The sequence below is a fragment of the Rhipicephalus microplus genome, chromosome 2 (genome assembly GCF_043290135.1).
Source record: "Rhipicephalus microplus isolate Deutch F79 chromosome 2, USDA_Rmic, whole genome shotgun sequence".
In the NCBI taxonomy this organism is placed as follows: Eukaryota; Metazoa; Arthropoda; class Arachnida; order Ixodida; family Ixodidae; genus Rhipicephalus; species Rhipicephalus microplus.
The window spans coordinates 249,246,638-249,271,537 of record NC_134701.1 but is presented as its reverse complement, the minus strand read 5'-3'; the positions used below and the strand labels follow the sequence as shown (position 1 = coordinate 249,271,537).

Sequence of the window (24,900 nt, the reverse complement as noted above, 5' to 3'; positions counted from 1 at the left end):
AGGATGCATATTTCTCTGAAGACGTGCATGGCAAGAATGACAGGTAAATGCAGCTTCGAATAATTCCTATAAGAAGCGCAGCACCCCTGACTAAGAAAAGAAATGGAAGTGTCAGTGTGAATCCAGAGTTGAAAAGGTGCTGCTTCAAGTATTCACTTCCCCTTTCTTGAAATTTTATTATCAGTGTGCCAGGTACCGGATGTGCCATAAATAGAGATAATATACAGCTGCTTCTTGCTCAGCAGGGAAAGATCACTAGTGTACTACTGTCCGAAGCAACATGTGAAATTATTCGGTAGGAGAGGTCATCTTAGCCACAACTATTTTGAAGTGAATAAAGTGAACCAGTAAAATTGAGCCTTCTAAAATACGTAAATCTGCTCATAGCCTATTGAACGTCTAATGTTTAGAAAAAAAGAGGGAAAGGGGGTACGATTTTTGATGCATCTTTTTTTGGTGCCCACATCAGTGTATGAACATGCTTTTCTTTTTTCTACAATTCCAACCAGTAGCAGTATAGAGGAAACAATGAACTTGCTGCAGGGGCAACTGAGCCCTATCCTCAGATATTATGAACCCCATTTATCTTGCCACGAGTCAGTTAAAGGGGCCCTCTTTTCACGACTTCATAGTTTTTACATGTTTTTCTAGCCGGTTGCGTACACTGATGGCTTAAGAGATAAGTGCCGCAAAAACGGCAGTGATAGGGCCACGCAGTGCTAAGTTATTCAGCGCACGGATATAAAAATATAATGAAGTGGATGCATACCCTTAACTCGATTTTTGCGTGCTCACCTTACCGTGTTTCCCTCGCCCTCTGACGTCGGAAGGCTGCCCAATGAAATGAACTAAAAGCCCTACCGTACAAGAAGCTCGCATGACATAATGCCTGTTACGTCCAGCGTATGAAGGATGCCGTTGCGATGGTAACAAACAATGTGGTACTTGAAGAGGGAACGACACGTGCAAAACGAGTCAGCTTGCGAACACTTCTATAATGTTTTAAAGCTTTACTGTTTCTTTTTTGCAATGACGTATATATATATATATATCAATGCTCTTTCATTTTTTTTCCTTCTAGTTTCTTCAAATAACAGCGCCCAGAGCGTCGCCGGCACATTTCCTCAAGCACATGACGTTGGGCGCATTCTTTGACCAGCTTTGTAGTTTTCAAGCTGGAAAAGTGGGAAAGCTTTATTCTCTGTTGCTTTGAGCAAAAAATCATGCTAGTGAAAAAAAATAAATCCAATAGTAATCCCTATTTTGATGCTATGCCGCGATCACATTTAACGTTACACATATCCAATCTATGGCGGCAACCTTCCTGCGTCATTTCCACTCGCAGTAGTTCTGGCGAGCGCCACTACGAGTTATGCAGTTGGCAATGATGTTTTCAAACGTTAAAAACATGTACACACCGAAGGCGGGCCAGCCAATGCGACAAGGTGGCGAAGTGAAAAGTGGGAAGAACCTTCTCTCCAGGCGGCCAAAGCGGGCAGAAAACGAGGCGCCAAGTGCGATCGCACCCAGAGCAATTTCCTGCCACCCGCCGAGCCTCATTTTGTCGCAGATAATCAGAACGCTATGTGCGGAGGCACGTTGGTGGCGCCGGTATACCTTTGGGAAAAGTATTGCCACGTGATGGCAACACGTGCACAAAAGCGCGAGATGCCTGCCTCTGCCACGCAGCCAGACAAAAGCCGACGTGCGGTCTGGACAGGTGCATGCACTCGGCGTTTCAAATAGCCCGCTTGAACATTTTGTCGGCTGCCTTCGGTGTGAATGAGCCTTCATTTTGTACACAATCTTTTTAACAAAGTGGAATTCGCGCACATAAAGATGAACAGATAGACGATAGGTGCACATGGACTGCACCTGCCTTTGTCTGCCTCGTCTTTCTGTACCTCTTCAATGGAGCTAATTTTGCTTTGTCAAAAATGCAGGACCAACTAGCCCAAGAATCTGTAATACCGAAGTTGTTGGTACCCACGACCAGTGTTATGAAGCAAAAGCATGTTTTGTGAGAAAAAGAGATGCTGCTCACGCCTGGTGTAGCAAGTGCCGCCTGCTCATCATTGCCTTCGGCCATGTCGTCCATGGAGGAGCAGCTACCTTCGTCGTCATCGCTCGTGGGCAGCCCCTCCGAATGAAGCAGTCTGTTCACCGAAGTTGCCAGTGACGTCGCCTCGATCTTTGAAGGAGTGGCAAGCTCATCTCTGCTGCCGCAGCTGCTGCTGCTCCCACTGCCCCACCTGAACATGAGGTCAAGCTTAGTCGCATGCCGCACTTATGGAAACAAAATTGAAAAAGAAAACAGAGACAAGACAGGGCACAGCGCAAGCACTCATTAAAAACTGATACATTCTTGGAAGATTGAAAAAAACTAATGCAACCACAGATGACAAAGCGAAGAGGATTCGGCTAGATTGTTGCCTGAACTCATGAACATGTCAAATTGTTAGCCTTTCCAGCAGTCAACCCATGTTGCCTGTGTTTTCAGAGACTTAAGGTTTTGTCAGAGCTGTTTTTTCCAAAGACCGCAATCAGTAAAGTTATATCACTACCAAGTTCATGCAGTTCCTGTATAAATTTGTGGGTTGATAAGTTTTTCTTTTTCGTATGTTTTGTGGGGACTGAGGTTTGCCCGACGCCATTGCGCGGGTTTTCGCTTCATTTTGTCATCCACATACACGTCCAATCATGACTCTCCCCTCCGTGCGATCCTACGTTGCTGGAAGAGCGGGAGTGACTCAACGTTCCCTCACTCGAGGCCAGATTTCAACAATGTTGCTGCATGCGAATTTTGCGAGGCTAAATGCACTGCGGGAAAAGGTTTTTACCGGAGAGCATTGGGTAAGCAGGTTTCCTTTCCTCGTCCGTCGTCTCCTTTGTTTTGGGGTTCGCTTGGACAGAGTTATGGTGCCTCGTGCCAGCAGCAAGGTATAGCTTACGCTTCTCCTTCTGAACACTTGGTCAAAGAGTGTTGTGTATGAGCGTTGTCATACTACACGAAGCTACACTTATTGAAAGCCGACGAAAACGGAGGTTGCCCTCCCTGGAACGATCAGGCCCAGCGGTCGTCGCTGTTCGTGACAAGTGCGCAGCATGGTTGCAAGCGACCTCTTCTCTTAGCAGCGTGTCGCCGTGAGAGACTGCACACAAGGATGTGCTAGCGGCACCCTTTGTTGTGTCTTTCCACTAGTGGTGTGGTTGTATTCTTTGCTTTACCCGTGACCTATGGGAGCAGGCATGGTGTTGCCGCAGGCAATGAAGTGTTGTAAAGTTTCTGAGAGCAGTACCCTGCCCTTGCAGCATGTGTGCAGCGGCAGCACGGTAGCTCACGCGAGGCGACGACAGAAGCAACTCAGTGGTTCTGCAAGTGCACCCTACAGTTTAGATAGCCTTTCTTTAATTGAAACAATGTCAGCTTCAAAAGTCAAAGTGACCATGACATTCTAAACACAAGCACACAAAAATGCTGAGTCACAACAGGCAAGAGAATCTTGCCACCCAACCTGGTTCCTTGAGTGTCCTTGGGCAGATTCTCCCTCTGACTGCATGTTAGGCTGAGCTGTAGCTCCTGCAGCAAAGACACGTCCACTCCAGGCACAGCCAGCAAGTCCTCAACTCTGGTGAAACCTCCCTGCAACTGCGAATGAACAAATTTCGTACATGGAGACTTCACATAAAAAAAATGTGCACTAGTTGACGAAAAATGCTGTGGCAGAGAGCTTCACACAAACTCTCTGAAAACTTGGTGCTTCTTTAACCACAAGCCTCAAAGGTTAACACTGTTCTTTACTGACAACAACACCTCGACCCATTTGCGCAGGTGTTCCACGGCTCAACCTCTGTTGGCCGTGGAACCTTTTCCAGACGCGACGACAGATTGGCATTTACATTACCTATATTTCATGTGAATAGTCAGTTGTAGGTTTCAAATGAATTCGAAGTGAATAGAATGCATCACAGATAATAATAATAATAATAATAATAATAATAATAATAATAATAATAATAATAATAATACAGCATATTTGTCATGACCCCATTAACCTGCACAATATTTTTTTTTTCAACTAAAACAAGGCATGTACATGTGAATCTTTTTGGTTCAAAGGACTTTGGAAGCAACTTTGATACAACTTTTGAAACAACTTTTGGTAGAACGCATGCAATAACTTGTAAAGTACGTTAGATTTCAAAATTTAGTATACTTGAATTTAAGCTGGCATAACAAGCTTTTAAATTTAAGAAGGAAAAATCGATGTGAGGGTAGTATCTTCGTTTAACCTTCAATCAAATGTGATAAGACATGGACGACCTATCAACACTGTTTTCCAGTCAGTTAGTGCACAGACGGGACGGTCATTGCTTCAGCGATATTTCCCTTTAAACATTGCCACATGACAGTGAAAGCTTCTCTGACAGCAGTCACTTAAAAATTTCCTCAGTGTTTTTTTATTCCCTCGTCACATGACAAATCTAATGTCATTTACTAGGAATGACATCAAGCAGACTTAAGTGCTTTTCCCTGCGTGCTGTCACATGACGAAAACAATTGTCATTTTCAAATGATCATGACCTTTAGCCCTCCTGAGCCAAAAATTTCGGAAAAAATAAAAAAATACTAAAGCTTGCATGTAACATGCGTGTATCCAGAAAATTAATTTTTATGCATAAAAATGTGCTCCTAGAATATAAATGTGGCCATTTTACATAACTTTCCACAGCTGCACGACGCACTCGAAAACCAACATGGCCAACGATATGACTGGGCATGAGTAAAGTTGTAAAGTGAACTAAAGCGGGACGCATGACTAACTTCCCGGCTGCAGAAATGAGACAGCAGCATCGATTTCGTTTAGTAACTACCTTGATTCATTGATATGTGGGGTATAACGACTCAAAACCACCATATCATTCTGAGAGACGCTGTAGTGGAGGGGTTCGAAAATTTCGACCACCTGGGATTCTTTGACGTGCACTCAAATCTGAGCACACAGGCCTACAGCATTTTCACCTTCATCGAAAATGCAGCCGCAGCAGCCGGGATTCGATCCCGCGACCTGCGGGTCAGCAGCCGAGTACCTCAGCCACTAGACCACCGCGGCGGGGCATAGTCACAACCTTAGCCACCACAACATCCGTAATACAGGCAACAATGACAACAGAAAAGTGAAACATGGCCGGCGCCCAGCCGCTGTAGTTGAGAGTAGCTTTTTTTGCGCATGCTATTATGTCACCAAACAGATAATAAGGTTATCCAGTAAAATAAAATATTTACAAATGATAAAAGTTGTGTACACATAATTTAACAGTCATCTCTCTAGAAGTCCCTGGCATTGAGACTACTCATTCGGTGCGAAATCGAATGCGGATGTGTTTCGGGAACTCATTCAACAAAAAATGTCATTTTCGTCACATGGCATTAATTTTCCCGTTTGACAGCAAACAGATGACATTACATACGAATGACAGTCAGGGTATTTGCAGTGTGACAGGAGTATTAAACGGGTACTGAAACAAAAACTTTGGCTTCGCCTTATTCTGTTACAATGTGTTTCTGCAGGCCTATTAGTCATTGCACGACGCATCTTTTGCTGCAGCACATGACAGATAAGTAATTACGGGCCCCTCATTACCAACCAGTTCCTGTTTCGGTTTGAGAGAACCCTAAAAACAAGAAGCCACCGGGTGTAACTATCACTGCCCAACGTGTGCACCTATCAACCACATCAGCACACAGAACTGTTACACACTTTCGCATCAAGAATTACTTTCGAATAGGAAACGGGACTGTAGTTTACTAAACACAAAACTTTCAAAATGTGTGCCACGGTCACGCACACGCAACAAGGCGTCGAGAAGTATAGACAGTGGGAACCAACGCAACAAAAGAAAAATGGCGGCTATGACGTCATAATAACTTGTGTTGTTGACTGCAGCGTGGTGACGTGAGGGAAGTAGGGAGTCCCCAAAGGGGTCCCTTTCGAGGGCGTCAATGGCTCACGTAAACTTAAAAATTAATTTAAAAATACCTTCCAAGCTATATTCGCTGTTGGTATTTTTCAGATGACATACAGATGTTCATGAGAATCGACCCCACAGGCTATCTCAGCCGCGAAATATCGTTTCAGTACCCCTTTAACGAAGCCGTAGCAAAGGTTCTGCATCATCAAGCCAGACATGCAGGTCACCGTACTACTAATTGACAGTGTAAAACAACAAAATATGGCACATGTCACACATGTACACATAGTACTGACTCTGCGAGCTGCCACAATGGCTTCTGCAGCTGCCCTCCCCAGGCCAACGACCCCTGCCAGGTCGTCGACCGAAGAGGTGTTGATGTCCACCTTGGCATCATTCCCCTCGCCTGTACGTTCCTCCGCAGACATGGGCCCGCCCACGTCCGCAGTCTCAGAGAAGCATCTAGATTAAAAAAAAAGGAGGGGGGGAGGCATCAGTACCAAGCCACAAAAAGACCAGTAAAGTTGAAAATTGGGCCAGTTTATTTTAACATGTGAACAGCACTCAAACACAAATAAAGGAATAAAAACAAAACTATTAAAAAAAAGTGACCATTAAACTTTTATCAGGAAACCTTAGTAAAATGATTTATATCTGATGTGTTTGTACAAAAGTTGTATTTATGCTATTTGCTATATTGAAGCGGAACTAATTTACGAGACTATTCATGTTTTTTCTAAAACAGTACCGCCATGATTTAAATGAGCGACTTCTCAGAAAGGGGTACATACCCTCAAACAATAAAAATTAATGAAATGAAAACGCTTCAATGAGAATGCAGAAGGAAACATTGCTCCCGCTCTGTTTACCAAGATCAAACTGCCTGCAACACATAAGCTGATGCAGCTCTCTCTGGTTATGGTTTTACAAGCAGTGCCACACTACTGAGCTTATGTTATGTCAAATATGGTCTCACGTGAAGACAAATTTGATAATGCCAGGCATGAACACTTAAGACTAAACGTAGGAAGAAATTCAGACATCTTGGTCTCTGCTCTTGAAAAACGTTGTTCTTGCACAGTACCCCAAATAGAGCAACGTACAGGGGACCGCCTCCAATTATCAAAACACAGCGTAGGGCCTGAACAACAAGCACATAGACATAGCAGACTCTTTGAAGGCCATAAAGGCCAATTCCTCTTCACTGCAATTACAGAGACACTGAAGGCACATTTCATGTCAGAGTAATAAGTCAATGCTTGAGAACCGCTAGTGATACGCAGAAACAGTCTCGTAATCGAGAAATTAAAGTATATGTTGGACGCGATTTGCACCATCAGAAGGACATTTAGAACAATGATGCACAAAGCCTTCGGCACAATTTATTTCGAGTACTCAATCTAGTCGCAATAGAAAAGAACACTGCACGGCGTTACAAGATGGAATAAAATGCATAAAATGCAACTTGCACTTTAGAGCTTGATTCATGAAAGAACTTTGTGTTACCCTTGAGAACGACAAAGGTGCCCGTTTTTGCCATGCTATGCTCCTCGGCACCGGCTGTTGTTCATTAAACTGAGGGTATAACAACTGCTACGTTACAAGGACATTCTCAAAGGCAGGTGGTTTAAATTGTGCTAATTGCCTGTGGACCACTAAACTGCAATTTATTTCACACTAAGCATTTCGTTGGCACAGAACAAGGTTTCCGGAAAGCTATTTTCGAAATATACATTGACTTAGTATTTGCCCATAGGGTCCCCTAAAAATACCATCCTATGGATATCTGCACAGTTGGTCATCAAAGGTGTAAGCAGTTAACAAGTTTTCATTACTTTATCATTCACCAGTGCTTTCACATACTTCATTGTGAATCGAAAATCTTTGATTTTTCAGAGTGAATGTGCAGCCAGCTTATTATAAAAAAACAGCTCGATTACAGTAATGAATAATATAAACACAATTTGATCAGTCATTTTGCAACCACTTTTCTTTCTTTCTGCGAATTTTTTTTCTGTGAATAGCATCAAGCATTAAGTGTATAATACTTTGATGTTTCTGAAACAATGAAACAATCAGCAACTCTAGAATAAACGTACGAGGAGTCAATCACTTCTCAGGAGAAACAACACACTTAAGACAGTAAGAGGCCAGTATAAAGGAAGCTATTTCTGTTTAAAATTTTTGGGCTACTATGCTATCAGGTCATTATATGATTGAATAATCAAGTGCTCCTACTGTATTTTAATTCAATTTATTATACACTGCTTATTTCCCTTGTCCAACAGAACAGTCAATTTTTCTGCACATAACCTCAAGCAGCTACATAGGTCTGCATCTATCTGTTGGGTAACCAGCTAAAGGTATGTATCTAGTAGCCAAAATGCACTAAACAAATTTATTCTCAATCACTCTGTCTAGGATCATGACCTCTGTCAGGATGTTCAATCATGCATGATCGGACACTGCTTGATGTTACTCATGCATGCCATCCGACAAGACAAAACAGTGGTTAAAAACCCTGCCCAAGCGATCATTCCTTGACACTGAGGAATGTCGTTGAATTGAACGAAACCTGATTCCACAAATATGCACCCACTTTGGTTTGAACTGATTGCATTAAAAAGCAAGGCCTACTGCTTAGATCAATTAAAAAAAAAGGTATCATTGTGCAAATGATAGTGCTGAATAATTCGCAAACATGTGCCCGTGAAGCTTGCTTAACCAGAGACACCAGCAAAGGCGATGCATATGCAACATAAAACTGTAACCCTTGGGTACTCATACATCAAAAGGGTTATAACACAAAAGCCTGAAAGCCCGGTAACTCTTATGTGACAAAATATTCACATACAATCAAGCAAAGGTAGTGCCACGTGCGCATGAGAGGGCAACAACGTGAACTAAAAGACACGGAACTTCTCATCGCGCAAGAAAGACAGAAAGAAAGAAAAAAATGCTTACAAAATCTTTTCGTTCGGAACTGTCGCTTAGGGTAGGCAAATTTCGCCACTGTATTGCGCCAGAATCTACGACGCCCAACCATGCGAGCGCTACTACGCCAAGACGAACACGTGCTCGAAGAAAACAGCCAGAACCGTGCGATTCTCACATAAGACAGCGAAGTCGAAGAAAGTCGTCGAAATGTCGACGTAGGCTGCGCCATACACCGTAGGTCGCTTCGCGAAACGCACACGCCCAATAGGCACACCAGAGCCCACACCTTGTGTGGGAGCAGTCGCTTTCACATCGTTGCAAAAACATCGTTGTAAAAAGCAGCTATCTCTATAGTTGCACTAGAAAAAAAAAATGAAGACCACGCACAAGCGGCATATCGGGGGCAGAATGTCGATGTTACCATGCTGAATTAACGTTTCGTGAAAGTAGACGCTCGAGTCAACCCCCTATGGTCACCCGCTGACACTGAAGGAACAGAGGGCACACAAGTCTCGCCAAACCCCATGCACGAATTCTCCACCACCGCTAGAAAATAGATCGCGAAAAGGACATGCACCACACTTTCTTTTCTGTCAAGAGCGTGAGAAAAACAGCCAACTACTGCATCCAACACAATGCCTCGTGCGCGCAGCTCTCTCTCGTCACTCGATGCAACAAAACGAGACATCCAATCACAAAACACACTAACAAGCGATGTCGAGAAAAGGAGCCAGAATTACTTTGAGGCACGATGCACGGTAAGTTCCAACTCGGGGCGACTGAAACACGGGTATTTCGGTCGCTCAGCTCAGCCCAAGGCCTAACCTATCCGTCACCATGATAATTTTGACACTCGATTTTCAGGACACCACCATCACGGGTTCTCAATACTGAAGGCACGCGTCCTCACGACTTGTCACTGCAGCTCACAGCACAGTCTTCATAAGACAAGCAGAGAGATCGAACATGACCAAATTAAGCGACAGTTATCATCACACATCACGAACAAGCGGCCACTGCCATGATGTTAGCGACGTCACAGGAGAGAAAAAACACACACAAAAAGTGCACAGAAATTAGTAGGTTGCGTATATTGCCAATTACAGCCTTACTTTGAGCGACTTCGGAGTCTACACTGACAAAACGAAACACATACCTAATCTTTTTTTAGGGTTGAATAAATCACTACAACTCCACCCTTAAAAGTATTGACTTCTTTTCCGGTAGTTAACCAACATTGTCAAATCGCTAGGTGGCGCGAGAACGCTGGTTGTTTTGCGTCAGCCATCCTATTGAATGGTGGCCTGCTTCCTGGACCGATTTGTGTCTTTAAATATTAAATCAGATATGCGGCTTCATTCTCTAAAACCGGTGTATCTACGGCGCGTTTGCGCATTATTCTTTCATCTTGCTTTCCTTATTAGTAGTGCCGGTGTAGCAGCCAGCGATGAGGACGTTGTACCCGAGAAGCATGTGATCGAAGGTAAAGTGGTGCCTCCAGAAATTGCCACATCCGAATGGCTAACGTCCACACGAATTCTCGTGAACGGAGGGGAACAACTCGGTTTCCTGAGGTGAGTATCTCGTGGCAGGTTTTTCCGATTTTTTTTTTTCATCCAACTTGAAGTGCTGACTTAATCGTTTTCGACTTAACTTCCCAGGAGCGACGGCAGCTTTTCGGTGCACAACCTGGCTCCTGGGTCGTACGTTGTCGAAGTGGCTAATCCTGACCATGTGTACGAGCCAGTGCGAGTGGACATCAATTCCAAGGGAAAATTCCGAGCTCGTCGAGTCAACTACATACAGTCAAACTTGATCCAGACTGTTGCGTACCCGCTGAAACTCAAGAGTCGTGGTCCCTTCCAGTATTTCCAAGTTCGAGAGACATGGAGGATCACCGACTTCCTCCTGAACCCTATGGTAAGCCGCACCATGTGGAATGTTGGCAGTGAACGTAGTGTCGACAGCCGGTATATTATCTTGCGTAGTTATGATGCCGGCACTTTTACGCAGCCGTCCAATGAATTCAGCCTTTTGGCCCTCACGCCTTGTGGGTTAAGTTGGGGAATCGTGCAGCACCGAAAATCTTGTGCAGGCCTGATTGGCTGTAGCTAATGCCGGCACATTATCCGGGAACAGTAAAATGTCGGTTGCCACTCCAGTAGACTTCACATTCAGCCCAGACGGGGCTACGAAAAACACCGCCACTGGTGCCCCGATCACAGCCCTGCCCCCAACTGGGTAGCAAAGAGAGTTGTCTGCAAGAAAACGTGCATGGGCCATGACAGAACTTCCCTCTACTGAAAATCAAGGACTTGGAAAGCTTCTTTCATCTCTTCATGCTTCAGAAAATTAGGAAGCTCATCCAAGTGAGAACTGCGGGTACAATGCAAAGAAAACTTACAGCTGTTTCGGTGGGCTGCAATTCGCAAGTTCAAGCGAGCATCTTCGAGGCACTTCGTTCGGCATTCGTTCTGTAGAGCCCAAGTGCCTTAAATGTGGGTGTGTACATGTTGTCAGCGTGGTGAAATACATACGTGATCAATTTAATTGGTTCTGTATCATTGCAATTAGTAGTACAAAGCGAATTTCGGGGTTGAATGGTTCTGGCAATTTTTGTCTTTTAGTTGCAGTCTCCTTTCAAATGTTGCTTTCCATGTGTTAAACTGTTTTATTATGCATCCTCGAATGTTCCGTTGATGGTTGTTTACCATATGTATATTTTGAATATGGGGATATGTGTGTGACCGCTTTCACAGGGTACAGCTGATGGCAAAACGAATCTAAAGATGTTCCAACAGTTTGCGATTTACATGTATAGTTTACTTGTTAATATTTTCTAGCTAAAACCAAAATATTGAGCCTTCAAGATGTACGTGTGCGATTCTGTTTGGTGGCGACCAATTCAGATTATGTGAGGTGTCAGTGTGCGTCACTTCTGACAGGTGGGGCTACGCTTCTTGTGAAAATCCAGAGTCTGACACAAAGTTGGAAATTGGGCTAGTTTGTAATCACTTCAACAATAAGTGCAGAGCGGACAAGGGACAAGAAAGCGAAGAGAGAAGAGTACTATCTTCCAACTGATGACTTGTAAAAACTCAAAGTAAAAACTTATGTGAAACGTATGTGAAATGTATGTGAAATCTATATTCTTGGCCCAGAATGTTTCAAGTGATGATATGCTGACACTGAAAGCTTCGGATGTGGTCCCTCAAATCGCCCTCATTGAAATTTTGTACTGTGTGCGGCCTGCACATGCCACCTTTACATCTTGCAGGGTTTAGTGCGCATGTTTGTCAGCCTCTTTTTATCTCTTCATTGGGTGAGAGGTTTAAAGGGACACTAAAGGCAAATGCTAATTTTGTATTGTTGAAATAGCGGTTCAGAAACCTTGTAGTACTACGTCTGTGTCAAAGAAGTGCCCATTTTGAAATGAAATTATCTTTTAGCGGTTTGCATCGCGTTAGCACACTTCAAATCACCCGTTTGAAACTGGCCATTCTCACAGCACTGTTGCATTGCCCAACGTTGTCTGCCTTTATTGCATGGCCGCCAACACTAGTAGATCCACTGCGAAAGTAGCGAGAGCCACGGCAGCCACAGGGGCCTCTGAACAACTTTCTGCATGCTTGGTTCAACTCACGTAATCGAGAGTTCGACAGAATGCCGTCTGGTCAGGTAAAGGCATTGTTGAAAAAACAGGTCACTGACCAATGTCAAACAAAACAATGACGTTTCGGGACCCGTACGGGTCTCTTGTTCACAATCTGGTTCAACTGGGCCCCACTAAATGGCACCACCTGTTTAGCCTAACTAGGCGAAAACGGAACTTTCGAACCACTCGTGCCTTTCCCCAAAGTAACGCCAGGCGGTTCTGTTTTCTATAAATCAAACAGAAACGGACAAGCAGCGTGTTATTACGTCTCATATGCATGGAAGATTTTATTGCAGCTAGTTTGATCAGTCATAATTGGCCACGATTAATTGTAGTCGGATGCTCTCATGTCATCTGGATCATTTCAAAAATGTTCCACTCGTGGTTCACGTCGTGTGATACATCATCATTATCAGCCTGACTACGTCCACTGCAGGACAAAGGCCTCTCCCATGTTTCGCCAGTTAACCTGGTCCTGTGCTTCGCAGTAACTAGGGCACTGTTGTTGATAATATTGTTACGTACAATCCAAATGGTGTATGACTAACTGTTTATTGGGGCTAACTTGTGCCCGAAAAGTAAAGGAAAATGTAGCGGCGTTTCCAACAGGCGATCAGCAAAAGGGGATCAATCTCCGAGCAACCCTCGAGCGGTGCACCACTTCTTTTTCATCAAAATCCCGTGCTGAGGAGGCGCGCGCCGTCACGGCCTTTTCTTGTTTCATCATCAAGCCGCTGGTCTCTCGGGGGGCGCAAAAACGAGCGCGCGTACTTTGAATACTGCGTTTGCCTTGCGCCATTATCCCTCCTGAAAAAACGCATCCTCCCGACGCGTAAAAGCAGTGTTGCTGAGATGGTCTGAATGCGTGGTTTCCATTGGAGAAATAGGTATTCCTCATGATCGGGTGTGTATAGTTCGATGTTCATAGCCTGTCATAGTATGACTTCACTCTGACTACATTCACGATTTCTGTGCTCCTTCGGCATCTTGATGAGCTCACTTGTCCTTCCGGTGACACCTCGTAGTTCAAGGAGCTGACGCGACGAAGGACTCTGTAACGGCCGAAATAGCGACGCATGGGCTTTTCGGAAAGGCCAGGCGTCCGCACGGGAGTCCAAATCCAAACTCGGTCGCCTGGTGCGTAGTTGACTCCTCTCCGACGAAGGTTGTAACGGTTTGCATCCACGCGTTGTTGTTGTTGTATGTGATGTCGTGCCAACTGCCGTGCTTCTTTGGCTCGCTGAATGAATTCGCTGATGTCAGGCTTGTGCTCTGTATTGTCGCCTACAGGCAGCATTGCATCTAATGATGTGATAACTATTCGACCATAGACTAGCTGGAATGGCGTCACTTTAGTAGTCTCCTGCTTAGCAGTATTGTAAGCAAAAGTGGCGTATGGCAGTATCTTGTCCCACGTACGGTGCTCCAAGTCAACGTAAATGGACAACATATCGGTTAGAGTTCTGTTCAGTCGCTCGGTTAGCCCATTCGTTTGGGGGTGGTAAGTAGTTGTTTTCCTATGACATGTGTGGGTAAGTTTCATAATGGACTGCGTCAGATTGGCTGTGAATGCAGTTCCTCGATCCGTGATAACCACCTTTGGGGCACCATGCCGTAGTACAATGTTAGTGACGAAAAATTCAGCGACTTCTATAGCCGTGCCCCTGGTGAGAGAGGCTGTCTCGGCGTACCGGGTTAAGTAGTCTGTCGCCACTACAATCCATCGGTTGCCCATTGATGACGTAGGAAATGGACCAAGTAGATCCATTCCTACTTGTTCAAACGGAGATTCAGGTGGTTCGATTGGTTGGAGAAATCCTGCAGGTTTCAATGGAGGCGTTTTGTGTCTCTGGCAATCTCTACATGTCCTTACATAATGCTGTACAGCATCCAGTAACTTTGGCCAGTAGTACTTGGTGGGGATGCGAGCCAATGTTCTACTCACTCCGAGGTGTCCTGCTGCTGGGTCATCATGGCAGGCTTCCAGAATTTCGAGTCGCAAGGCCAAAGGAACGACGAGTAAGAATTTCTCCCTGCTGTGCTCGAAGTTTCTCTCGTATAAAACATTGTTTCTCATCAGATACGAGGACAATCCCCGGACGAAAACTCGAGGAACACGCACGGGTTGCCCTTCCAGATGCTTGATCAGTTTAAGCAACTCCGCGTCAGATCGTTGATATTCAGTCATGTCTGCGGTGCTGACCGCCCCAAGAAACGGAAAGTCGTCTCCATCTTCCACAGGTGCAGATTCCATTGGTGCGCGTGACAGGCAATCAGCATCGCTGTGCTTGCGACCCGACTTGTATACGACTGTTATGTCATATTCTTGCAACCTGAGGCTCTATCTAGCAAGTCACCCAGAAGGGTCCTTTAGGCCTGCGAGCCAGCACAGCGAGTGATGGTCGCTCACTGCTCGAAATGGTCTACCATATAAGTACGGTCGGAATTTCTGTATGGCTCATATTACCGCCAGACATTCTTTTTCCGTCGCCGAATAATTTATTTCAGCTCTCGAAAGAGTGCGACTAGCATATGCGACCACTCTTTCCTCTCCGTTTTGCAGCTGCACAAGGACGGCGCCTAGTCCCAAATTGCTTGCGTCCGTGTGAATCTCTGTTTCGGCTTCTTCGTGGAAATGTGCCAGGACGGGGTGGTTTAGGAGTCGCTGTCATAGCTCATTGAACGCGTCTTCTTGATCGCTTGTCCAGGCGAAAGGCGTGTCTTCTTTCGTCAGTCGGGTTAGTGGTTCCGCAATCTTCGAAAAATCTTTGATGAATCTTCTGTAATAGGCACAAAGTCCTAAAAATCGTCTCGCAGCCCTTTTATCCGTCGGTCTAGGAAACTTCTCTACAGCTGCTGTCTTTTTGGGGTCAGGTTAAATGCCTTAAGAGCTAACCACATGACCGAGGAAAAGCAGTTCATGAAAACCAAAATGGCAGTTTTGGGGTTTTATCGTCAGCCCTGCTGAACTAATCGCTTCGAGCACAGTCCGTAGTCGTTCCACATGCTGATCGAAAGTGGCCGAAAAGATCACGACGTCATCGAGATAAACAAGGCAGGACTGCCATTTTAACCCGGACAGCACAGTATCCATCATCCGCTGAAATGTGGCGGGTGCGGAGCACAGGCCAAATGGGAGTACCTTGAACTCGTATAACCCATCTGGGGTCACGAAAGCAGTTTTCTCGCGATCTCGTTCGCCCACCTCTATCTGCCAGTATCCGCTCTTGAGGTCTAGAGAGGAGAAGAATTTCGCGTCTCGTAGTCTGTCAAGGGTGTCATTTATCCTTGAAAGGGGATAGACATCCCGCTTTGTGACGACGTTCAATTTTCGGTAGTCAACGCAGAAGCGCAAGGTCTAGTCCTTTTTCTTTACCAGTACTACAGGTGAGGCCCATGGGCTAGCCGACGGTTGAATTACGTCGTCCCTGAGCATTTCTTCAACTTGGCCTCTGATGACCTCTCTCTCTTTTGGTGACACTCGGTACGGGTGCTGGCAAATAGGTCTAACAGATTGATGGATTATGATGCGGTGTTTGGTGATAGATGGTCTTTGCACTTTCGATGACGTGGACAAACATGAGGCGTACTTCCTTATAAGGCTCTCGATTTTTTGTTTCTGGTTCGGTGATAGGGCTGCTTCGATGTGGATAGATGCGAGTATAGAATCTTTACCGTCAGGGTGTAGTGGTGCAGTCTCGGAAGAATTCAAATTCGTAATTGGAACGTAATCGTGCAAGTGACCAACAACAGTTCCCTTCGCAAGATGCTGCACTTCATTTCGGAAATTTGTCAGGAAGACACTCATACACCCATCACGCAGTTGTACAATACCTCTTGCTGCACAAATCCCTTTCTCGAGTAATAGCCCAGTATTGCTTTCTGCCATTCCTTCATAGTCCTTGTACACATTGGTTTTTACGGTGACAACGATGATGGATTTTGCAGGTACTGTTACATTATCACCAGCAATCTAGAGCGCATCGAATCATTTTTCACTCTCGCGATGGCGTGTTTTGTCGAGAACGAGACGCACGTTTCCTGCAAGTTTATCACTGCGCCATTGGCCTGCAAAAAGTCCATTCCGATAATTGCATCTCTTGAACACTCCAACAGGACAATGAAGCTGGCGACGTAGGTGAAGCCGCGTATCCCGACTCTAGAGGTACACATGCCTGCCGGATCGATAAGGTGTCCCCCTGCGGTTCGCACTTGTGGTCCTATCCAAGGGGGCAGCACTTCTTTCAGCGTTCTGGCAAGTCCCCTGCTCATGACGGAATAGTCTGTGCCTGTGTCTACCAAAGCATTCGTTTCGTAGCCGTCTATAATCCCCGACAAATCAGAAGCGACGTTACCGTTTGCGCACGTAGTCTCGTGTCCATCATCACATTTTGAAATCAGCACTGGAGGTTGTTTTCTTGCGTCGGCAGCGGCCTTACCTCCCCAGGTCGCCGATTCTAGTTTTCCCGAAGCGGGCTTTGGGGAAGTCGCCTCGGAGAGTTTGAAGATGGGCGCGGACTTGGTGACCGATGCCTCAGTGGTGCAGTCGACCGAGACTGATGCTGCTGCGAGGAGTGAGCACCTTGACGCGTTGACAAGTACTCCTCGATTTCAAAAGGTTGCTCCCCATTCCGTGGACAGGCAGCGTTTACGGGAAAACCCAGAAGTCCAGCTCGGCAATATTCACACATTCGGTAAAGATGGCCAGCTTCGCCGCAGTGATAACAAAGCGGAATTCGATCAGGAGTGCGCCATATATCAGCTTTTCGGATCCTAGTCTCGGCTGGGGACGGCGTAAATCGAGGTTTCGGCAGATGCGTGCTTGCTTCGGCGAAGTAAAGTCCAGGGGCGGCGAAAGGAGGTCCAGGGGCGACGAAATGGGGTACAGGAGCGCCTCTTAGCACCTCGGCGTACGAGACTGCGGGCTGCATCGGAACCGACGCTTGAACAGGCTGGGCTTGTGGCTGTTGCTCACGGACTGCCTGTCTCACCTCCTCTTGAACAACTTCAGCTAATGACGAGACTGTTGAGGGGTTACCGTTTAGCTTCTGGAGCTCTTCTCGAACCACCGATCGAATGAGCTCTCGTAATACGTCGATGCCATTCCCGAAGTCTGCTGACACCGCGTCTACGGATGCGACGTTAACATCTCGATTGTAGTGCCTCGCTCGCTGTTGCAGAGTCTTTTCAACCGCTGTCGCCTCGGTGCGAAATTCAGCGACGTTCCGCGGGGGGCATCGGAGCAAACCAGCAAAAATCTCCTGCTTCACCCCACGCATCAGGTGCCGAAGTTTCTTGTCCTCGCACATATTTTGATCAGACCGGCGAAATAACCGGAACATGTCTTCCGCATACATTGCGACGCTTTCATTGTTGCGCTGGTTTCTTGCTTGCAAGGCAGCTTCAGCTCTTTCCTTGCGGTCTGTACTCGGGTATGTGGCCAGTAGCTCCCGTCGGAAATCATCCCTCGATCGAATGGTACCTTCATGGTTTTCGAACCACGTTCGTGCGCTGTCCTGCAATGCAAAATAAACTCGGCGGAGCTTCCGTTCTTCGGTCCATCCGTTGCAGTTGGCGACGCGCTCAAAACCCTCCAGCCAAACCTCGGCGTCTTCATGAGGATCGCTATGAAAAGGGTCTGGCGTCCGTGGCTCATCGACAACGACGTGCGTGGCAGCGACTGGAGACGAAACGACATGTGCGGCAGCGGTTGGAGACGACATTTCGGTACTCTCACAGGAGACAGCTGGAGACACTCTCAGCTCTGGTGGCAGGGAAATTACGGCGGCTCACCACGTAGACGACGGCTGGAGCGCTGATGAACTGGCGTGAGCTCAGTTGGTTCGACTGCTCGTGGTTCCGGGCTGCTTCCTCGAAGTCCAACTGGGTTTGGGATCATTACCCGGCTCCTCCACCAGAACTGTTACGTACAATCCAAATGGTGTACGAATAAGTGTTTATTGGGGCTAACTTGTGCCCGAAAAGTAAAGGAAAATGTAGCGGCGTTTCCAACAGGCGATCAGCAAAAGGGGATCAATCTCCGAGCAACCCTCGAGCGGTGCACCACTTCTTTTTCATCAATATCCCGTGCTGAGGAGGCGCGCGCCGTCACGTCCTTTTCTTGTTTCATTATCAAGCCACTGGTCTCTTGGGGGGGCGCACAAATGAGCGCGCGTAGTTTGAATACTGCGTTTGCCTTGCGTCAATATTGCTGTTTTAGATGTTGTCATACTCTGAGCTTTCACTCTGACATAAATTGTTGTTAGCCTTTAGTGTCCCTTTAACAATGCACCAGAATGTAATAAAATGGAAAGTTGGACGAGTTGGTTTGAATGCAACCTTGGTAACATTTCGACATGCACACAGTGAACTGGAAAACGGAAGGCGCTTGTTTGTCTCCTAGCTTTCCGTTTTTCCATCCACTCTGTGCATGCCGAAATGTTACCAAGAACACCAGAATACTTGAGAGATTAGGAAATGGCTTGATGTTATGCTTTTAAGTTCGGAGCACTTCAGGGGCCCAGCTTGTCATCCATCTGTACATCTCATGTGGCGTGATCCTCATATAGTAAAACGCACACTATATGCCTTAACAAGGCTAGAAAAACTGAAAACCAAGCCAGAATGAACGAACAAGGTCTACAATAAAATAATTGAAAGAAATAACCAAAAAGTGTTCACAATAACGAACCTAAAATTAATGAAAATGTCTAGGAAATATGCAACTATCACTGGTGACAGTCAAGAGAGGGTGCCACTACCACCAATCAAGCAATCGTCGAGGACGTGAATGCCCCTCTCCCTGTGCTTTGCGGGTGCTATGTTAATACCTCTGATGAGGTCAACAACCTGATGGAATTTGCTGTAGACGGTGTTTATCTCAACAGTCGTAATGAGCAGGAAGTCGATAAAAGGCAGAAGAAAGTAACGCACATGTTGCACACTCAGTTAGCGAATCTTCCTAACAGGATTCTGCTTGTGCGGGGGACACCTTACATGCTTACCTCAAACATTGACATCAATGACGCATTCATAAACCGAGCAGTGGGAACTCTTAAGAATAGGAATCATGGGAGGTGCAGTTTCACAATGGTGGAGCAACCATGCCTATTTTTCAAAGACAAGTTTTTTTTTATACTTCAACACAATGTAGAGATTTTGGTCTGCCTGTCTTTCTGATTGTCTGCCTCATATAATTCAGCCACTCTACAAAAGTTTGACCCCTTGCTTAATGAATCCCCTTCTTGTCCTGGTGGTTGCGTTCATACTTCTGAACATTGTCAGTTAAAAACAAACACAACGTATATTTGAGCTGTAACATCAGTATGTGAGTGCTGAATAGTGTGTCTCTTTATTTAGACTTTGCATAGATACATAATTCTAAAGATTGCAGCGCTGCCACTGCAACGCTATGAACAAAAAAGCGAGTGTTTCCTACGCTTTGCTAAAACGACAGGGTGCTGCAACCTGCCAGTTGTTCTACATTCTTAGATACTTTAGTTTCTTGTTATCACTGCCAGATGAAGCCCGGACCTTATGCAGCTTTAACGCAGCGTAGAGTGCCTTTATGTCCTCTTCACTCACCTCTCCGTAGGTGGGAGTGCCTCGATGTGCTCCTCGCTGGGCTCGCCATAGGCGGGCGAGGATAGCATCGAGGCACTCTAACGCAGTGCCTGCAGGCAGAAGACTATTGTCTTTAGAAGTCCTTTGCAGCGAAACATGCAGATGTGGGGCCCTTTTTTTTATTTATTCAGTTCCCCATTTGCGCGCTGTTTGTTGTGGACTGCTTTCCAGACATTATGAAAGCACTACTCAGACATACGAAACTTCGACACTAAAAAAAGGGTAGAGTAAAAAGTGTGTCTTTTTGTACAACAACAATAATTGTCAAGTGGCTTGTTAGCGCTTTCTTTCTTAAAAACTAGGTGCTGGTCACTTTTTTTTGAAGAACGCTATGTCACGATGATAACACGCATGTCATTTCTGACCTGACATTGGCAATAACGTACAGAAAAAAACGCAAGACAGATGACAATTGCTGTTGTGGGACATAAAGACGCCCCCTTTACTTGATCTTTTTTTAGAATCTATGCTTATATGATGGCTAGGCCTTGCTTTTTTCTTTACTAGTGGACCCAGGCTTGGGTTTATTTTTAAATCAAGTTGTTCTCTCTCTCTGTCTCTCACTTCCCTTTTGTCCATCATCGTATTCACACTTTTCTCCACAGAACATTTTAAGGCAACATGCCTTGTTATCCATACCAATGTCACTTGTGTCTATCATTCAATCATCACATAAAGTTAAAGGCCCGCACATCAGTGGAAACCTATATCTTGATATCTACATCTGTTAAATTAGCGCCAAGTTGGCAGCTGAGGGAAAGAATTATTTTATCTACCTTGAATTAAATGTAGTGTGAATTCGAGACATAACGGTCTTGGAACAGCATGTGTCAGCTTAATTTAGATTATCAATGCGACTACTCCAACAGTCTTCCTTTGGGCGTCGTTCATATGAAATTTTTCTTGCACTGTACTTTTCATAAATGAAAATAAATAAATTAGGCAAGAATGTGAGCAAAATTTCAGTTGTGTATTTTTGGCAGGAACATGTCGAATGGGTCCTTGTGTTCTTAATGTACAGTGGCTAACTCTTTCATTGTAACGATTTCAAAATAATAATATTTTACTTACCACTACTTTGTTCTTTATGAAATGTCGTGGCTAACTCTTTCATTGTAACGATTTCAAAATAATGATATTCTACTTACCACTACATTGTTCTTTGTGAAATGTCAATATACTTATCTCCCAAAAGACATTTACTGCCCCCTTCCCTCCTACATAAATGAAAAGTGGGTTTCATATGCATGCTTTGCCGTCAGAGAAGCACGCTACTGCTCTGTTGAGTGGATAAATTTACTGCTAGTAGTTAGCTAATGCACACAATCTACAAGCAAGCAATGCAGCGATGTTATGTTTTTCATACGTTGAGAGAATCATGCAGTGTTGTTATAGAGTTTAATGTTTAAATGAAAGCGAAGCAGCGTTTGTATATGCCTTGCTGGCATAAAAAATGCTTGCAGTTGGAAGATTTTCTTTGTACTTTACCCTGACACATCTTTTTGTCACTCTGGTTTATGATTGCCAGGTTCTGATGATGGTGGTTCCTCTGCTGCTCATCATGGTCTTGCCGAAACTGATGAATGCAGCCGACCCGGAGACACAAAGGGTAAGACTCTTGGAAGTTATAGTGCCTGAAAGTCCATAGTAAGCTGATCTTCTGCCAGTTTTTTTTTTATTCCCTACTTTCTGCTCAAATACCTTGGTGCAGAGGAAAATGAGCGTGTGCTAATTCATATAGATCTGTTCACAGAATCGATCATCTCGTGACATTTCAAGTGACACTAGGCTCACCTGTATGTAATCACATCCTTCGGGAAGGAGCTATAGGGTGACCATATTCATCACGATGTTGTACCACCGAGATATGTCATGATCGGTTTGCGCAGTAAATCGCTGATTTAGTCTGTTGTGTGCATCCAGACACGGACTGAGGGATTAGCCTGACGTCAAACTCAAAGTGCAGTTATTACAAACCTGCAGTCTCAAATATGAATTTGTTTGAAGCTGTCAGCCTATTTGTCTTAGCACACTAAAAGTTCTTTTTGTGTAGGCACTGTTAGGGAAACTGAAACAACACCAGCAAGTAATGTGAAATGTCATGGCACATGACTGCTGCTTTAGTTTGACATAACTAAGCTTATGGTGCTTTAATCCAACAAGGGACTCTCGCCCTTCTCTAGTCATCAAAGTGGCTTATGCGCATATAAATACTGAAAAATTTCCCAGGTGAAATTTTAATTCGTTGATAGAAGTTTAATTGATATACAAAGTGCATGTGCAAGTGAGCATGCGATTAATATGATAATTCATCATTTCCTGCTTGCTAGCACGTGTTGAAGAGGAAGCCCAGTGACATTAGATTATCAAGTTTAGTTATTACCCTAAATATTGCTTAATGTTTATGGCCAATGTACTTCTGCAACGGCTTGCACATATTCGGAACCATGCCTTGTCCTGTTAGAGCAAGTGTTGGTGGATTCAGATATAAATAAATGTACAAAAAAAAGTATAGTAGTATTTACAGATTCAAATGCGACATTGTTATTCTCTCTCTCTTTTTTTTTTTAATATAATGAATGCTGTGACCCATAGCGAGCCATGTCGCTGCAAATCTGGCCACTAAAGGTGATGTTGGCTTTGATGTAAGTGTTTGAGTCAAAGGCAGGCCGATATGACACAGACTGTACATAGACTGTACACAGACTGTACACAGACTGTAAAGTATGTGCATCCAATTAGTTCTAAATTTTCACCTTTCAGTCACCGAGTACTGTACATGTGAAGTTTGGTATACTGAATTAGGTTCCCAAAGGAGGATTGCTCCTTTAGGCTTTAAGCATCCGTGTAACATCATTGAATGGCAGCAGTTTCAATTGATCTGTGTTCTAATGTCATAATTGCATAATCACAAGTGCATACCATTCACAAATGACTGTAATCTTTATGAATTTGCATTACCATTCTGTTGACTTGACTATACTAGATTTTTGTTTGCCTCTACAGAAAGGGAGTGTTGCTTGAACACTCGCATAACGCTTTCACATATGCTTTATGATGACACAGCACAGTTTGATAATGATAGCTAGGCAATATGTTGTGTGAGCTCCAACATGTTTTCATAACTGCTATAAACAAGTTATCCTAGTCTCTGCCTATATGGTCTTTGCACTTCGGTGTGTCTATTGAAGCTCCAAATACAGTGCCAATCTATGACAGCGTTTTCGAAAGTGCTTGCGATGTGACATTTTAGCATTCTGCGTTAAATGTAGAAAAAGGGGTTTAAGTTTTATTGTCTCTGAGAAGCCATTCAAGCTTTCGATTGGGCTGTCAAAATTGCCTTTGTACTGAAAAAGGACATTCACTGTGTGTTTGAGGTCATGTATATCTCTCCAGTCTTATGTCACACCCTGGCTGGTATTGAGTCGTGAGAGAGTGTCAAAGCTACACATCATATTGGCACTCTCCTTCCTCTGCAGTGATTAAAATGCTTTGTTCTTTATGGAGCATGGTGACATTGCCAGGAAAATAAGCACTTTGTGTATTTCATCAAGCTATGACTAGTTACGAGTGCTGAAAAAAAAAAAAAAAAAAAGAGGCACAGTGCGTCAGCTACCAATGCACTTTTTGGTCAATATGCTGGTCATCAGCACCTTCTAGTTCGGACATAGCTGCTCACTCTGTGACTGTGCCATGTGATGTGGCAGGCTAAGCAGCAAGACTACTTCTGCATTAAGTTGCAGTGCAAGTGCTGACCATTCCACTATGTATTTAGTGTTTCTCGCACCAAAATAACCGTCAAGGCAGTGAATGGCATGGCAGCACTCGCAAAATGTTTTCACTTACATCGTAGACACTGTGCATGGCTTCTTTGTAGGTTGTATGTACCCTTACATTTTAGCTATGTTCCTTCTGGTAGAAAGCACCATGTGTTTTAGCATTTAGCACTGGTTTTATTTATTCACTTCGTTACCCTTAAGGTCTGCAGTCTGCAACTCTTGCACATGGCAGCACCAGTAACCGAAGTAATATATAAGGGAGACGATTGCATTCATTGCTGGTTCGTGGTCTAAATTCATGCAGCATGTGGAGACACGGGCTTTCAATTTATGCTGCTTGCTTAGGGAAACATAAGTCGAGGAAGTTGGGGAGCGGGTGAGCTGTTTCTTTACGTGTTTGGTGGATAAATTAGATCTTGTGAAGCAGGCACAAACAAGGGCGCGTATGGTGCAAGTTGGAACAGTATGCCTACGCCACATCGTAGTTCTGGTTAGGCAGATGCTTGTGTGCACCATTCGTACCGAGAATGGTTTAGTGGCGCAGAACTTTGTTCTCGGTTCTGACTGCGAGTGCCACATCTTTCGCTATCGCAGGAGATGAACCAGATGCAGATGCCGAAGTACGACATGCCCGAACTGTCCGAAATGATGACCACGCTCTTCACGGGAGGCAACAAGAGACAGCAACAGGCCAAGACTACTCGAGTGGCCAAGAAGCGGTAGTAGCAAGCTAGGAACGGGGCATGCGATGCCGCTGCTCTGCTGCGCTGTGATACCCCACTTCAGTATCTCCTCTGTGAAAACTAATGGACAACATGTGTAAAAGATATCCTTGAAGCAGACACTAATGGACAAGACATTAAAGGACTGTCTAGATTTCTTTTCCTATCTGCATTGCATCTTCTTCTGCACCCAATTTCTGCACCCCTTTGT

General features: G+C 44.8%; 2 protein-coding genes across 3 annotated transcripts in view; one reads left to right on the top strand and one right to left on the bottom strand.

Annotated features, from left to right (window-relative positions):
* Positions 1-10,085, bottom strand: part of LOC119170168 (F-box/WD repeat-containing protein 7) — a 34,938-nt gene extending 24,853 nt beyond the window's left edge. The window contains exons 1-4 of one of the 2 annotated variants that reach the window (XM_037421245.2): positions 10,067-10,085; positions 6,270-6,435; positions 3,516-3,649; positions 2,045-2,252 (exon numbers count right to left, since the gene is read on the bottom strand). In XM_037421245.2, coding sequence (XP_037277142.2) covers positions 2,045-2,252; positions 3,516-3,649; positions 6,270-6,401 — 474 coding nt within the window. In that variant the 5' untranslated portion in view covers positions 6,402-6,435; positions 10,067-10,085. Of the gene's footprint in view, positions 1-2,044; positions 2,253-3,515; positions 3,650-6,269; positions 6,436-9,650; positions 9,950-10,066 lie in introns of those variants that run through there. The other variant, XM_037421244.2, reaches the window with a different exon arrangement.
* An 84-nt stretch (positions 10,086-10,169) lies between these two features.
* Positions 10,170-24,855, top strand: EMC7 (ER membrane protein complex subunit 7). Its single transcript, XM_037421247.2, has 4 exons — positions 10,170-10,484; positions 10,572-10,830; positions 21,717-21,797; positions 24,562-24,855. Exons 1-4 carry the CDS (start codon positions 10,207-10,209, stop codon positions 24,688-24,690), a joined length of 747 nt encoding a protein of 248 aa, XP_037277144.2. The 5' UTR covers positions 10,170-10,206; the 3' UTR covers positions 24,691-24,855.
* The last annotated feature ends 45 nt before the right edge of the window (positions 24,856-24,900 follow it).